Source organism: Rhopalosiphum padi, chromosome 2 (genome assembly GCF_020882245.1).
Source record: "Rhopalosiphum padi isolate XX-2018 chromosome 2, ASM2088224v1, whole genome shotgun sequence".
Classification (NCBI taxonomy): domain Eukaryota; kingdom Metazoa; phylum Arthropoda; class Insecta; order Hemiptera; family Aphididae; genus Rhopalosiphum; species Rhopalosiphum padi.
The window spans coordinates 57443954-57458960 of NC_083598.1; the positions used below are offsets into that span (position 1 = coordinate 57443954).

At 27.9% G+C, this 15007-nt stretch overlaps 2 protein-coding genes across 7 annotated transcripts; one reads left to right on the forward strand and one right to left on the reverse strand.

The window, feature by feature from the left end:
* Positions 1-197: 197 nt before the first annotated feature.
* On the forward strand, positions 198-8288 carry LOC132919360 (heparan-alpha-glucosaminide N-acetyltransferase). Of its 5 annotated transcripts, none has more exons than XM_060980921.1 (13): positions 199-432; positions 1080-1198; positions 2475-2590; positions 2694-2800; positions 2861-2991; positions 3069-3128; positions 4856-4959; positions 5825-5932; positions 6020-6278; positions 6347-6626; positions 6687-6811; positions 7372-7555; positions 7639-8288. In XM_060980921.1, the coding sequence occupies exons 2-13, from the start codon at positions 1088-1090 to the stop codon at positions 7818-7820; spliced, it is 1767 nt and encodes a 588-aa protein (XP_060836904.1). In that variant the 5' UTR covers positions 199-432; positions 1080-1087; the 3' UTR covers positions 7821-8288. The 5 variants fall into 5 exon arrangements, with proteins under 5 accessions (XP_060836908.1, XP_060836904.1, XP_060836903.1 ...); XM_060980920.1 differs by lacking the exon at positions 199-432 and adding an exon at positions 439-1006; XM_060980925.1 differs by lacking the exon at positions 2475-2590 and having other exon boundaries at positions 198-432.
* LOC132919363 (glutamic acid-rich protein-like) lies at positions 8231-14749 on the reverse strand. 2 transcript variants are annotated; one of them, XM_060980928.1, is made up of 5 exons: positions 13951-14749; positions 11246-11378; positions 8730-8992; positions 8512-8664; positions 8231-8452 (listed from the first exon to the last, which is right to left on the reverse strand). In XM_060980928.1, the coding sequence occupies exons 1-5, from the start codon at positions 14014-14016 to the stop codon at positions 8282-8284; spliced, it is 786 nt and encodes a 261-aa protein (XP_060836911.1). In that variant the 5' UTR covers positions 14017-14749; the 3' UTR covers positions 8231-8281. The 2 variants fall into 2 exon arrangements, with proteins under 2 accessions (XP_060836911.1, XP_060836912.1); XM_060980929.1 differs by having other exon boundaries at positions 11246-11365; positions 13951-14035.
* Between the last annotated feature and the right edge of the window lie 258 nt (positions 14750-15007).

Here is a 15007-nt window from a genome sequence, read left to right on the forward strand (position 1 = left end):
AATGGAAATAAGGGTATTGGATTAAATGTAATTTTAATATAACTTAAGTAGAACAAATACGTTTTATAGTAATTAAATAATATTTATTACATTTTAGACTATTATCACCCACTGAACAATGATATCAGTTATCACAAAATATAATCACTTAAATATCACTTTAATTATTTTTATTATCAGCATTCATTAAATATTACAAAATTGAAAATAGTAAAAATACTTTAAATACTACAAAACTACTGTATTAGTGTAGTACTGTACTACTGTATAATGTATATAATAAATAATAATATACAGACATACAGTATACACTATACACTAGAAGTTTATTCTGTGATAGAATCATTGACTTAGATTATAACAGACGTTAACACTTGACAGTTTTAAATATTAACCACTCATGAGTGGGGATTTCAGGAGTGAGGACACACAGTTAGTAATTATCCATTTGTCTCTTTGTGACTTCATAACTCATATTGTCATTACTAACACTACTTATAAGTTATTAAAGTTATTAGTCGTTTTAGTATTTAGTCGTACCCTATTGTTAAATATAATTTGTCTTGAACTCATTGAGTCAATATTATTCATATGATGGCCAATGGTTGAACATATATTCATTATTCACACGATATATTTTCTATGCGATCACAGTAACTGTCTTTCACAATCATTATGTGTCCTCAATATTCTCATGAAGGTGCTTTTTTTTTACCCAACACTATCGAACTATCGAATGATGTTTACGTTAATTAATAATTATCAAATCCGATAACGGGCGATGTCTTTAACGTGTGATAGCAATCATTATTTTATTTATTATTTTGTGTAGTTTACTAGTTTATACTTTATGTTTGGGAATACAGTAATTGTGACTAAACAGTAGTCAAAACCATTCGACGGTTGCTAAAATGGTTGATCATATTTTGTTTGTTTCGATTAATAATAATAATAGTTATTATTATTGTTATAATTTCCGAATTCCTGTCTTAACCGTTGTACACAAGTACGTGCCATCGTTTTATGATTTGTCATGATCTTATTTATATTTTATTGTACAATGTATTGTGTTTGTTTAGAGTTTGAAATGGCGTCTGAAGATTGTAAGAACCTTTTGTACGACCAAGCATGCTTACAAGTATGGGCAGACAATGTGCCAAATATTTCATTGTGGATGCAAACAAAAGAATGTTACAAAGTAAGTAAAAGATTAAAAAATTAGCTGTAATACTACTGATTGTGAATTGCATAATTTGAATATAACTACCAATCCATGTAAATAATTTAGTTACATTATGTTATAAGTCATAACATGAATAAGTTTTTATTTTGTAGGTCTGATATAATCCATTGTGATTTGTTTATTTCATATTATGATACATATCTACCTACATGTCATGTATTTTAATGAACTCAGAACTGTAAAAGTTTTTATTAATTTTTTATATTATACTTGAAATATTTATTAATATATTTACCAAAGGAAATATAAATTAAAACACTAGTTATAAATAGTGGAATTTAAATTTTTATAGTGGGTAACAAAAAATCTGATTCATAGACCCAAAAGAGGAGTTACTGGTTAGTGGTTTCATCTTCCATACCTTCTATTATGAAGTTTATTTTTTTTTTCAAAACAAAAGTTTAAACTATATTGTTCTCAATTAAAAATATGATATAAATTCTTAGTTATTTAAATTTTAATTAATAGGTAAATTTAGAATAGAAATTTAATCTTAATCTTTTTAGTTGCTCGTAGGCATATTTAAAATAGAACTAGTCAATGAAAAAATAATAATACATTTTAAAGCTAAATTTTTTTTATAATTTAATGTTTTAATAATTTATCTATTTCACCCATGATTATTTAATAGATGCTTTTAACTAAATAATAGTTGTAACCTCACTTAAAGGTTTTATTAGGTAACTAATCCTAATCTACACATAAGTGATACCTGTGGTCTATTAACTTTTTGGTAATTGTATTTATATTTCATATTTTGAATTTAGTTGCACAACTAATAATAATTAGTAATGCGATTGAGAAATTCAAGTTATTTATGGATTTTTGAATTGAACGTTCTTCAAAATGTGTACATTCAACTATTATTGTTATAAAAATACTATTATTATCTATTTTTATTTTCCTACTTAACAAATAATAAATTATCATTCTTATTTTCTTTCTAGAAAGTGAGAACATAGAGTGTTCTTATTATAAATTATAAATTATAAAATATTGATTGACTTTATCATTAATATTTTTATTTTATCATAAGTAATTATAATGGTTTTAACAACTAATTATTCAATCAATATTATATATTAGTAATTAGTATTAATTATATGTGTACACAATTTAGCTAACATGAATGATTCATGATACATGTTTAACCCATTGATCATTTTTTCATTTATAAATTTGCCATTTGTGTGATATTATTTAATAATTTTACATTAACTTTTTTTTGTAGTGTGATTTATTGAAAAAAGAAAACATATCCAATAACAGAGTTACTAATATCAGATTAAATACAATTTATAGTCTTTGGCTTGATTTGACCAATGACAGCAGCCATAATAATTGCAGGTCATTCATTACTTTTCACTTCATTTAAAATCATTATTATTCATTTTTATTACTTTAAAAGCATGTCAGTAAATAATTAACTATATATTCTATTTAATAACAGAACATTTCAAACTTTTGAAGAACATGGAGTTTATCAATGGAATATTTCAAACAATTTCAATTGTTCCCAAATCAAACAAATATCAACTCCTCAAGACCTATTTATGCGTAAGTTATAAATTTTTATTTTATAAATATTTTTTTATTTTTTATTTTTTATTTTTTTAGCATTTGTCTATGCATTATTGCTCATAATACCATCCTTTGCTGTTTGGTTTTTCATCAGTTACCTGCAAAGAACTTATGTAGTGCCATCTGTGTTCCGATTTGCATCAAAGACAGATTTGGATATTGAAAATGTAACTTATACTTATTTTTTTAAATTTTTTAGGGTCATTTATCTCGAATCTTTTGTATGAACTATTAATTGTTTCAGACGGCCTCTAGCCGTGATGTACCAATAATTGATGGTTCTGATGTCGAATTAAAAAATGCGGTTTGATTTCATTTCATAACTTAATTACTAATTTAATATTTGATAAAAATGCCTTACTAATCGGTATTTGGGGTAATTATTAATAATGATAATAACAATAAAATATTTCCCAAAAGGTTTACTCATTGTTTTCGTCAGGACTTCTAATTATTTTTATGCTGTCATACTAATGAAGCTCAACCTTAAATAACTTTAAGTTATTAAAATATTGATAATGTAAATAGTATTCTAATTAATAATTACCACATTGTATAAAATAGTAAATAGATTTATCAATTATTTCTAATCAAATTGTGTTTTTATCATTAAATTTATCATATTATAATAGAGAACACAATTGTAAGATATTGAATTATTTGTATTCGACTCAAATATCTTCATATTAACTAACTACTTTATTTAATTTAAATGATCATACTAAATAATATACCTATTTTATTTTAAAATTAAATTCAGATTAAAGTACTTAACTAATACTGTGTTTATAGTGTTTATACACAGTTATTAATGCAAATTAACTCAATGTGTATTAGACTTTTGATTTGTACATCTGTACTTTAAAGTTAGGAATGAAACCTGAAATCACATTATCTACTAATAATGTTGAAAGTTTATTTTTATTTCAAACCAAATACTTTTTCAATGATATTGATTTGTATATTATGTTATTAAATTTAAAGTTTGAAATATTCTTTAAAAAAAATGTTTGCACATTTAAATGTTAATATACAATTTTTAATCACGCTGTAAGAATTAATTTAGTTTCACAAACCAAATCAAATGTTTAATGTATTTATACTTGTACATTAATACTATGTATACACGGAATAGATGTCATAAATTATAGTTTTTGGTTTTATCAGAAAAAAAAATCATATTTCATTTTTAAATTTTAGATGTTGCATATGTTGTCTCTTTTATAAAAGTGCGTAACAGTAAATCTATGCTCAGCAGTTCAAATTAAGCTTAGTTAGCTTTAATATTAGAGTAAATCGACCTATTGTGAAACTTAATGATAAGATCTGTATCTATGTTTTTAAGTAAGTTTTTTTTATGATAATTCTGTTTTTAAATGGTTTATGAGCGATTTTAAATTGCACTATTTTATGTATGCAAAACTTGATAAAAAATCGAATTATTGTAGGAAAAATATACAAAAAACAGATATTAGATGGTATTGTATTATTAAAAGATGTACAATATATGTAACTATACTTTGTAAACCAACACGGTTTTTGACTGTTCTTGTATATATATACCGTTTAAATTTTTATAAATAAATAAAACTCTTACCATTAAGTTCAGGGGCGTATTTAGAAATGTCTTAAGGGGGGGGGGGGGCAAACAAAATGTTTAAATTTGCGTACATAGGGTATAGAATTGTAAAATTTCTCATATAATAAAAATTAGTATAAAATACGGTGAATGGGGGAGGAACGGGCCTCATGTGCCCCTCCCTTAATACGCCCCTAATTAAGTTTCTTAATAGGTTGATTTATTCTAATATTAAAGCTAACAACTAAATTTTAACTGCTGTTCATAGATTTAGTGTGTTATACATTGGTAAGACAGAAACAACAAATGCAAGTGTAGTACCCTATTAGCTATTAATTTTCTGCTATAAATATCTTTAAAAGTTAATCTGAATTTAATTTCTAAAATTTTTGTACAGAAGTTATAAAATAGCGGTGTTAAGTTATCTGTATGTTTTTTTTTTATAATTCCAGGATTTTGGAACTGGTTCTAATGAACCAGTTATTATTCATCCTCAAATTCCAACACCAGTCAAAAATAATAGTTATCGTATCACATCATTAGACACATTTAGAGGGTAATAACTTAAATTTAACATTAATATATTAAATTTATGTTTTTTATAATTGATAATTTTACATTTAATGATAAACTGATAACAACTATAGTAATTAATTAAATTATTTTATTTAAATTTAAATACAGTGGCATCATTTAAACCGCACAGGGTATACATTTGTGTATTTAAAATCCAATATTGTAGTAATTTGTCCCACTTTATAAATTGATTGGACTGAATAATCGATGGTGGCTTGCGCCTAAGTGGCCTGCTATATACTCCATACGTATTAAAAAAAAAAAATTTAAATGACGCCATTGTTTAAATAGCTGAAATTTTGGTTTTAGGCTAATATGAAATTGCTCTTTTTGATTTTTGATTTAATTAGGATAAAATGTAGGCCAAATCATTATCTCGTGTAAATTATAAATTTTATAGAGGTACCTAGTATACATTAAAAAAATGCTAAATTGAATTTTCATTTTTTATTTTTTTATAATTCCTTTATTTTTTTTATTACAATTAGATATATTATATATTTTTTTAATTAGTAGTTCTGTGTAGTTATTTAGTATATTTTTGGGAAACAACTCATATATTTGTCACCTTTTGGAAAATTCTGTATTTTTTCAAGTGACCTCTGCTCTCACAATATTAAACAAAAGTCACATAATTAGTATGTTTTTCTTAGCCAAGAAAATATTTAAATTTCATTACTCATTATAAATCAGTCACTAGTTAACTATATACAAAATATAAATATTTATAATTATATATTTATTTATATCTAAATATAAAAATCAATAATTATATTATACATTTTATGTTTGGTTATAAATTTATAATTGTGTAATTGTTAGTTAATGAGATATTTTTGTTTTAGGATATCTATCATATTAATGGTATTTGTCAATCTAGGAGGTGGACATTATTGGTTCTTTGAACATGCTCCGTGGAATGGTATCACATTAGCAGACTTCATACTGCCTTGGTAAAATAAAAATAAAAAACACTTTTTCGTTCACAATATCTGTTTATTGTTGCAAATTTGTGATAACTAAGTGTTTTTTTCTATTAGGTTTTGTTGGGTTATGGGTGTAAGCATTGCCATATCATTGAGATCTCAACTTCGTTCAAGCACTAAAAGAAAATATGTCTTTGGTCGTATTGTTCGAAGATCAATTGCCCTTTTGATCATGGGTTTAGTGCTAAATTCTGTCAACAACAATAATTTAAGCACTTTTAGACCATTAGGCGTATTACAGAGACTAGCGCTTGTATATTTCATAGCAGCAACATTGGAAACAATTTTTATGAAACCTCAACCCTATTTTACGGTAATTTTTTTAAAATTTTTATTCATAAGAAAATTAAAAAAATATTTATTTTAATATTTTTTTCTAAGAATACAAGATTAGACGTAATCAGAGATATTATTGAAAGTGCCCGACAATGGATTATAGTAATTATATTAGTAGCAATTCATACTAGTATTACTTTCTTTTTACCTATACCTGGTTGTCCTAAAGGGTATTTAGGACCAGGGGGGCTCTACAATGGTTCATCAAACATTAATTGTACTGGTGGCGCTGCTGGATATATTGATAGGCTAATATTTGGTGAAAATCATATGTACTCCGGTACATCTAAGCCTGTTTATCAGTCATTAGCATTTGACCCTGAAGGTACGGTATAATTAATGTTCAATTTTAAAGTGTATTCTTAATGTTTAATTTTAATTTTAGGTGTTTTGAGTACTTTGACAAATGCTTTACTTGTATATATGGGTGTACATGCTGGTCGCATTATCTTATGTTATCAATATACAAATGAACGAATTAAACGTTGGATTGCATGGACAATAGTACTTGTAAGAATATTATTATAATATTATTCATATAACCAGAAGAATATTAATTAATAAACTAGTTTTAATTTGCATAAAGTGTTGATACTAATGATGAACACTATTCAATAATTTTATTGTTCCATAATATTCTAGCTATTAAATTATCTTGAAATAATTGAAGTGTATTATAATTATTTTATTAACTATTCGAACTTTTTGATCACATATATAAATATTCAAATTAATTATATATTGGATAATTTGTTTTAATCATTGAATTATATTATATATTATTTTTAATGCTATCAACTTCTATCGACTACTATTTCTAGAAATGCAATAGACTTATTTTTTAATATGTCCCAACCCAATAAGTTCAATTTCAACAAATTTATGTTGTAGACTTTTGGTTAGAATCAAATATTTGTATAATGGACTTAATCCTAAATGTAGATGTTAACCTTAATGTTAACTTAATAATAGCTATAATAATATAATTTTTAATTTATAATATGTAAGTTATTGTTACCGATACACTGATGACAATAATTTTTAAATAATAATATTTGTTGCTCTTTTAGGGTCTAATTGGAGGTTGTTTGTGTAACTTTTCCAAAGAAGAAGGCTTGATACCAATAAATAAAAATTTGTTCTCTTTGTCTTATGCATGTATTACTGGAAGTTCGGCATTCTTAATATTTATTATCCTGTTCCTAATTATTGAACATTGGAGACTTTGGAGTGGATCACCATTTGGTGAGATTGGTAAGTGATGAATATATTATTGTAGTAACATTATGTTGTACGTCATATTACATATTATATTATATTATATTCATACTAATTAGGCCAAAATTCGATTATGCTATATCTTGGACACAATATATTTTACAATACACTTCCGTGGAGGTGGCAACCAGTGAATGAGACTTCTCACACAGAGTATTTAATTATGGATTGTTGGGCAACAATATTTTGGTGTGCAATAGCATTAGTGATGCATAAGAAAAATATATTTATTGTAGTATAATTAATTATTGATAATTAAGTTTTAATTTTATATCAATAGCTAAATTATTACTTAGAACGACTTAGAATGTAGCATTTTTATTATTCTCAAATAAATGCACTAGAAACCGTCACAACATATTATTTTTCAACTATAATATTAATGGATCTAAATAGAATTAAAACCCATTTTTTGTATTAAAAATTGTTTTTAATTTTGCTCAATGATCTTTAATTATGGAAAGATAATCATAATTGTTGACTAAGTTTGAAGAATTATAAAAATAGCTATATATCTAAATAAAACAAATCGGAGTTCCTGTGTAACTTCCATATTTTAATTATTGTCATTAGTTAAATTTAAATACATAATAATGTACTTAACTATTTTATTTTTGTACCACTAATTTTCTAATATTTATTGTTAAAATAATAATATTTTATACTTATTGTAATAATTTTTCATTAAAATGTTAACATGTTTTATGTATTTTTCTTATGGTTTTTTTTAGATTTTTTTCCTTTATGATATTTAGACTTATGATTATAATGAGTGTCACTATGTTTTTCTTCTTTATGCCCAATTTCTCCTTTTTTTCCAGACTTATGTTTTGTTTCTCCTTTATTATGGTTTTCTTTATTTGATTGGCCTCCCTAAAAAAATATTAATCAAAATCAATAAATAACTCCCAAATGCTCTTGACATCACAAACTTTTTTGGTTTTATTTTTCTTGCTTTTCTTATTTCCTAACAACTTTTTGTCTCCTTTTTTTCCAAACTTCTTAAACGTACCATATGTTTCATAATTGTCCCAGTATTCATTTACTTTATGTTTTTCATTTTTGTGATACTTATCTCGAAAACCCTGAAATCAAGTATAAGTTCCTGTTAATTACTTGCATTTTAATCATATATTATGCATCTACATACTTTTTTAGTTTTAAATTTTTTCCCTTTGTCGCCTTTCTTGTATGATGCTTCTTTCTTTTTACCTCCATGCGTATGTATTTCTCCAGCATGGCCTCCTTTATCATTATATTTGTCATCATCTCCCTTATCTTCTTTGTAATTTGTTGATTTCTTTTCATTAAAGAGTTTACCGCTTTTGTGTTTTTCTGCATCAACTTTTTTTATACCTCCTATCGATTCTTCTGATTTACCATTATTTTTCTTGTAAACAGCTACATTTGTATCTAAATTAATGACAATTTTTATTCAGTTTAAATTTTAAATATACTTTGGAAAGTATTTAAGAATCTTTACTAAAGTTATGATGAATGAACAATGAATACATATTATAAATCATTTTACCAACCAGATACCTACAAACTATTTATAATTATAAACAGAAAAATTATATTTGCCCAATCGGATCTCCAGAATCTTAAAATATAGAATTAATACATTTTTTTTTTATTGTTAATCATTTGTAATATTTTTTTGATGAAGAGTCATGATTCATAACTTATGAGGCACACATTATAATTCCTTAAACAGTTAAACATTTAAGCTTTAAAATTTAAAATGTGAAAAAACTAAAAAGAGATCTATTAATGTTTTAGTAATGATTTTAAAAATTTGATCAAAAAATTTGTTTCATCTATATAATAATACAGTCCTAAAATTATATTTATGATTAGGTATGTAAAAAATGATGTAGCTGAGCATTTTTTTTTACAACAATGAGTAGGTAATAACTATTAATAACTAACAAGCATAATTATTGTTTTCATTCTTTTTTTACAATACCACACAAACGTGCATAGGTGAAAGCAACTAAGTGAAGCCAAATATTTTTGTACCTATCTATCACCCCAATTTACAAGTACCTATATATTGGAAAATAAGTAACATACAATGTTTGAATGTTTCCTTGGATGAGGTGAAAAATTTGCTGTAAGAATGTTTCTCAAATTCGGGTTATTCTAATAATACAGAAATATAAATCAATTCATTAAAGAATGAACTTAGTAGAAGTAGAAGACGTAATTGACATTTCACCTAGATATCAAATAATCGGTGGTTAATAATATATGTATAATAGGTAATTAATAGATACATTATACTATGTAATTATTATTATTATTATTATTATAATTCATTAAATGTAGGAAAATGGGGAGAAAATAGTATTCGTATTTGAATAAGGGGTGTGAGGGTAGAGCTCTCCATGGGTCTATTTTATTTAAATATGTAAAGTCATCCCTTTGAGTCAAAGACTGATATTGCGCCAATCAATAGCTCATATTTCGTTAGTATTTTTAACGTATTTATGATTTTATTAAAAAAAAATTATTTACGATGTAATCGAAAGTTAATAGGTAATACAGCAGTGGATTCCGTTTAATGTGGATATGTCGAAACACTCGGAACCAGCTCAGTTTGCCCTTATTAAGCGGATATCCATATTAACCGGTGCCCACATTAGGCGGAATCCACTGTATATGAATTAGGTACCTATTGTTTACTTTATTATTCTACCTACATCATTCTGTGTTTATTACTATTTTACCAACAATAGTGGCAAACTAATAAGAAATACATGAAATAATTATTAGAATAATAATAATAATAGTAGGTAATAATTAATAATAATTATCCATTTACACATAAACAAACGCGGGAATTTCAGCTGGTGGCAATATCGCGAGGACATCGAAGAGGCATCGTCTAACGTCACCTCTGAGTAGGTACTTAAGAGTTACGAGGACAAACGTAGTTTTTAAGACGGAGACAACGCATACGGGAAGCATCCTTTTAAAATAAATATGGTACCTATTGTGGTCACTGGTCAGTCTGCACTACCGTAGCCACAGCTGCCATGTTCCATATTATTATTATATTATTTACTTAACGAGTGTCAAGTTCGAGTATATTATTATTATATGTATGTGTTTAAATTCCATTATAATCATGAAGTTTAATATTTGTTACGAAGGAGAGAGAATGACATAAAGCCACCTCACCAAAAAAATATAACCAAAACAGCTACTGTAAATAATTATAATAATAAAAGATACTCCCACGATCCCGTGGATACTCCTTATTTAAAAGCATAGACATAATATATGAATAATTTAGTTATCATTTATATGGCTATGTTGAAGATTTCTCAAATTTACTTTTAGTTGGCTATCTCCTATCTATGCGTGTCTATGGTCGATTGACTCATATGTAGGGGGTATATCTATCATTAATATTAATTATGTATCATGGTTTCAGGTTTTTATTTGTGGTAAATGTTGCGCCCACACTAAGTACCTACCTACTTCACGTATTATTTCTTTGACTTATGTAATAAATTTAATGTTTTAAGAGTAAACCAAAGTTATGCGCGCAAAAACATAAGTACATTACGCAAGGAAATTGCGTTTTATTTGTATAATTTAAATAGGTACCTAATATTAAACATTTATGATTGTATCGATATATGTGAGTACACCTACTTTTCAACGACGGCGACACCCAAGGGTCGATCAGAACGAAATGTTGCGGGTAATATCCACTAGAATAATTGGATAGTTGCAGTGTAGTGCGTTCCGAGCCAGTGCATTCCGCGACCACCGCTATTAACATTAGCTATACATGTATATATATAAAAAACAAAACAAAAAACACAAAATGATTGGCAGGATTATCGATTTATTGATGCGTATAATAGCTAGTAATAGTCTTAATATATTATTTTTTTAATAATTATTAGGAGATATATTCAGTATATTATGATTTATGACATTAGGTATAGGTAGATAGGTAACGCTACCAATCTATATTAATCACCTTTATAGGTATCTACACATACAAATTCATAGAAAAATCATCAACTGCTTTCTACAAAAAAAAAGGTATTGTTTTGAAATAAAATGTATCTTCACAGGATACTCAGTACCTAAACTTTAATGATTAAATGCTTAAAAATTCTAAATATTTTAAAATATGGTTTATTAGCAGTACCTACGTATTGGTACCTAAATACATCCCTAACTCAACTCAAAATGCAAAAATCTAAAATTGAATAGGTAAAGGATAAAATGGAGACGAGAGATAGGTAAGTAAAAAAAAATTTTATGGAGATATAAATTATGGGTGTATAGAGTATAGGCTTTCTAAAAAAGTTTAAATTCTCAAATGTTTTAGTAAATAATATATATACATAATGTATATGAGAACTATTATTCGTTATTATTTATATTTTGTAGTCAATAGTTTTTATCTTTAGGTTGACTTTGACTATAATACTTTATCTGGTCTGATCCCGGAAATAACAAGATTTTAATTTTTAATAAAATAGGGACCTCAAGGGTACAACAAAATTAAAAAGTCCAACATATTTTTGATTTCTTGCTGTTATAGTAATAAAATATAAGGAATAATTGCAGTTTAGTTACCACGTGATTTTTTCCATTATTTTTTTTTTTGAAACATTTATTTTAACGAGTTAAATAACGATGGTGTGAAAATGAATTTGCACAAATCATTATTTTGATTATAAACATATGCACGACGCCGTATTTTACTACCTACTATGTGCTGTCGTGTCTATAACGAATTTTTATTTTTATTTTTAAATAAATGGAAGTCCAATTAAAAATCTACATTATATTGGTAAGTATAAACATTATATAACGTATTCTGTGAGTAATGAGTAATAAAGTTAAGCTTATAATTATATTAAATAAGGTAAATATAGGTTATTATCGAACATAAAATATCAGGTAGTGAGGTAGACAAATATAAATTAAATAGTAATTATTGTAATTCTCAACATTCTGTGATTATGTAGGTATATCTCCATTACTCTCGCATTCAAATGATTTTACTTGTGTTTAAAAGTAAAAACCTGCTAACAGTTAAATGTCAAGTATATAGTGACTTCCAGGGTCGGCCTGGGTACCTGAGGGCCCAGGCAGGAATTAGTTTTTGGAGCCCAATAATAATTGTATACTGTATTTTGGGGGAACACAGTACAGGGGCTCAGGAACTGTAATACGGCAAGGGCCCAGGCAGGAATCCCGGCCCTCCGGCCCTGGCCAGACCGATCCTGGTGACTTCCTTCGTCAACCAACTCTGGACCTCGAATTGGATGGAGGCTCGGCCCACAAACCGAGGGCCCGAGGGGCTAAAATAGCTAATCTAGGGGGGAAAAGAGAGGGTTGGTGACCCCTTTGGGGTCTTACCTGTCCTTTGGGCAGCCAGTAACCTAACAGGTAATCCTAACCTATTAGTAAAAAGAGAAAAGTAGTCATCTCCTATACGACCACTAGCTCCAGTCACAGCTGTTGTAAATCTAGGCCGTCGATCGTGTTATGATTTCACCAGAAATCATAATTTATTAAAATTACTAGTTATGTAAAAAAAATTGAAAAATGAATTATAGAAACGGCGCACAACAGCAAAGTACAGCGTTGTGCGCATGCGTAAAATTATAAACTTCGGAAGGGTAGGTATAACTTCCAAAATAATGATTTGCGCAAATTCATTTTTGCACCATCTTAACTTGTTGAAATATATATGTTTAAAAAAAAAATTGGAAAAAATCTCGTGGTAGTTTAACTGCAATTATAACAAATATTTTAATGATTGATAATAATATAATAGGTACATTTTAATATTTGAGTATTATACAAAACTTGACGATAGAAAAAAATATTTGTACCTACTTAGAATCTGGACTGGTCGTCATTTCAAATAATATATGATGTATAGATAACTGTAAAAGTAAAACATGCTGTGAGATTTTCTTAATATATTATGTATTACCTTTCTATAAATGGTTATTTCAGATTGCGGCCACAATTCATGCTCTGGTTCTCGTGGTTAAATGGTCGAGGGAGGATCCATGATTGGAGTTAAACAAGTTACCAGTGGCGCCGGACTTATAAGAGTATCGTGAAGTATAAAGGAACTATTTATTGATTAAGTAAAGGACATAATAATATATATGTATATAAATAATAAGGCGATAGACTATCGTTGTGCTAAGCGATTGATTTAGCTATTTTAGCTCATATACGGTAGCCCGGCAGTGCCGTAGCGGGCAGTATAGTATAACTTGATTTATATATAATATAATAATTAAATATTGTACATGATGATGATGTGGTACGTATAATATATTGTCTGTATACCGTATACACGTCGGTCGACTTACCCATACGAAACGAACGTCACACACGCGCGCGGCCGCGGAGTTTCGGTACGATGTTTCGAAGTCCATATATCTGCGTAGGTTGGCATATAGTCTTAGCTGTCGCCTATATATTAATAGTATAATGCTTGTCGTGTGTATATAGTGTATCCTGCAGCAGCTACAACAGCAGTCCTCTGCGCAACAATCAAACCCCGAAAAGTGGGCCGCCGCCGCCGCCGCCGCTGATTGGTCAGGTTTCGATTTTTCTCACTGTTTTCGACTTCACCTGCAAGAACAACGTCACGCACTTTTTTGCCGTCGTGGTCGTCGTATCGGCAACCGCTGTGGGGACACGAACGCGGTCCGGTCATTTAAACGGTTTGGTTAACACTGGCATACCGGTAACGGCGGCAGAACTCGATAACAAAAAAAGTAAAAGAAAATATAATAGTTAACGAGAAGAAAAAAAAACAGTATCCGCGCGGTGGGTATAGGTATCGCGAAGCCAGGAAGAGAGGTTATAATATCGGTCGGCGGTTATGTAATAACGGCGTCGCCGTCCGTTGAATTAGCCTAGTTTGTGTTTTCGTTATATTTGTATTAACTGTGTAGGTGTATAGTTACGATCGAGAAAAAAAAAACAAGGTGCATTCCTGCGGTAAACGCACGAAAAAAAATAATATCGTCTTGAGTGTCTCGCTTATTGTCGGCCATTACCCGTGTAGCCGTAGGTATTATATATAAGTATAAATGTATTTGCATTGTAGGTACGCGTTGCGGTTCATAGTCACAGGTTTTCAACTCGGAGTCTTGGAAAAACGACGCTCTGTCAGCCGTGCCTGTCCTCTATATTTTGTCTACTCAATCATAATATGTAATATATATATATATATATATATTGTGTACATACCTATACATACATAACATTATGTATTAATGTATATATATATTGTAATCGTGACCTTGCGGTAACGGGCATGTATTAAATATAAAATACTTGCATTTTCGCGCCTACATGTATGTATGATAATAGCGGATTATTATACACAGCGCCAGTCTGATGCCCGCGATTAACTAC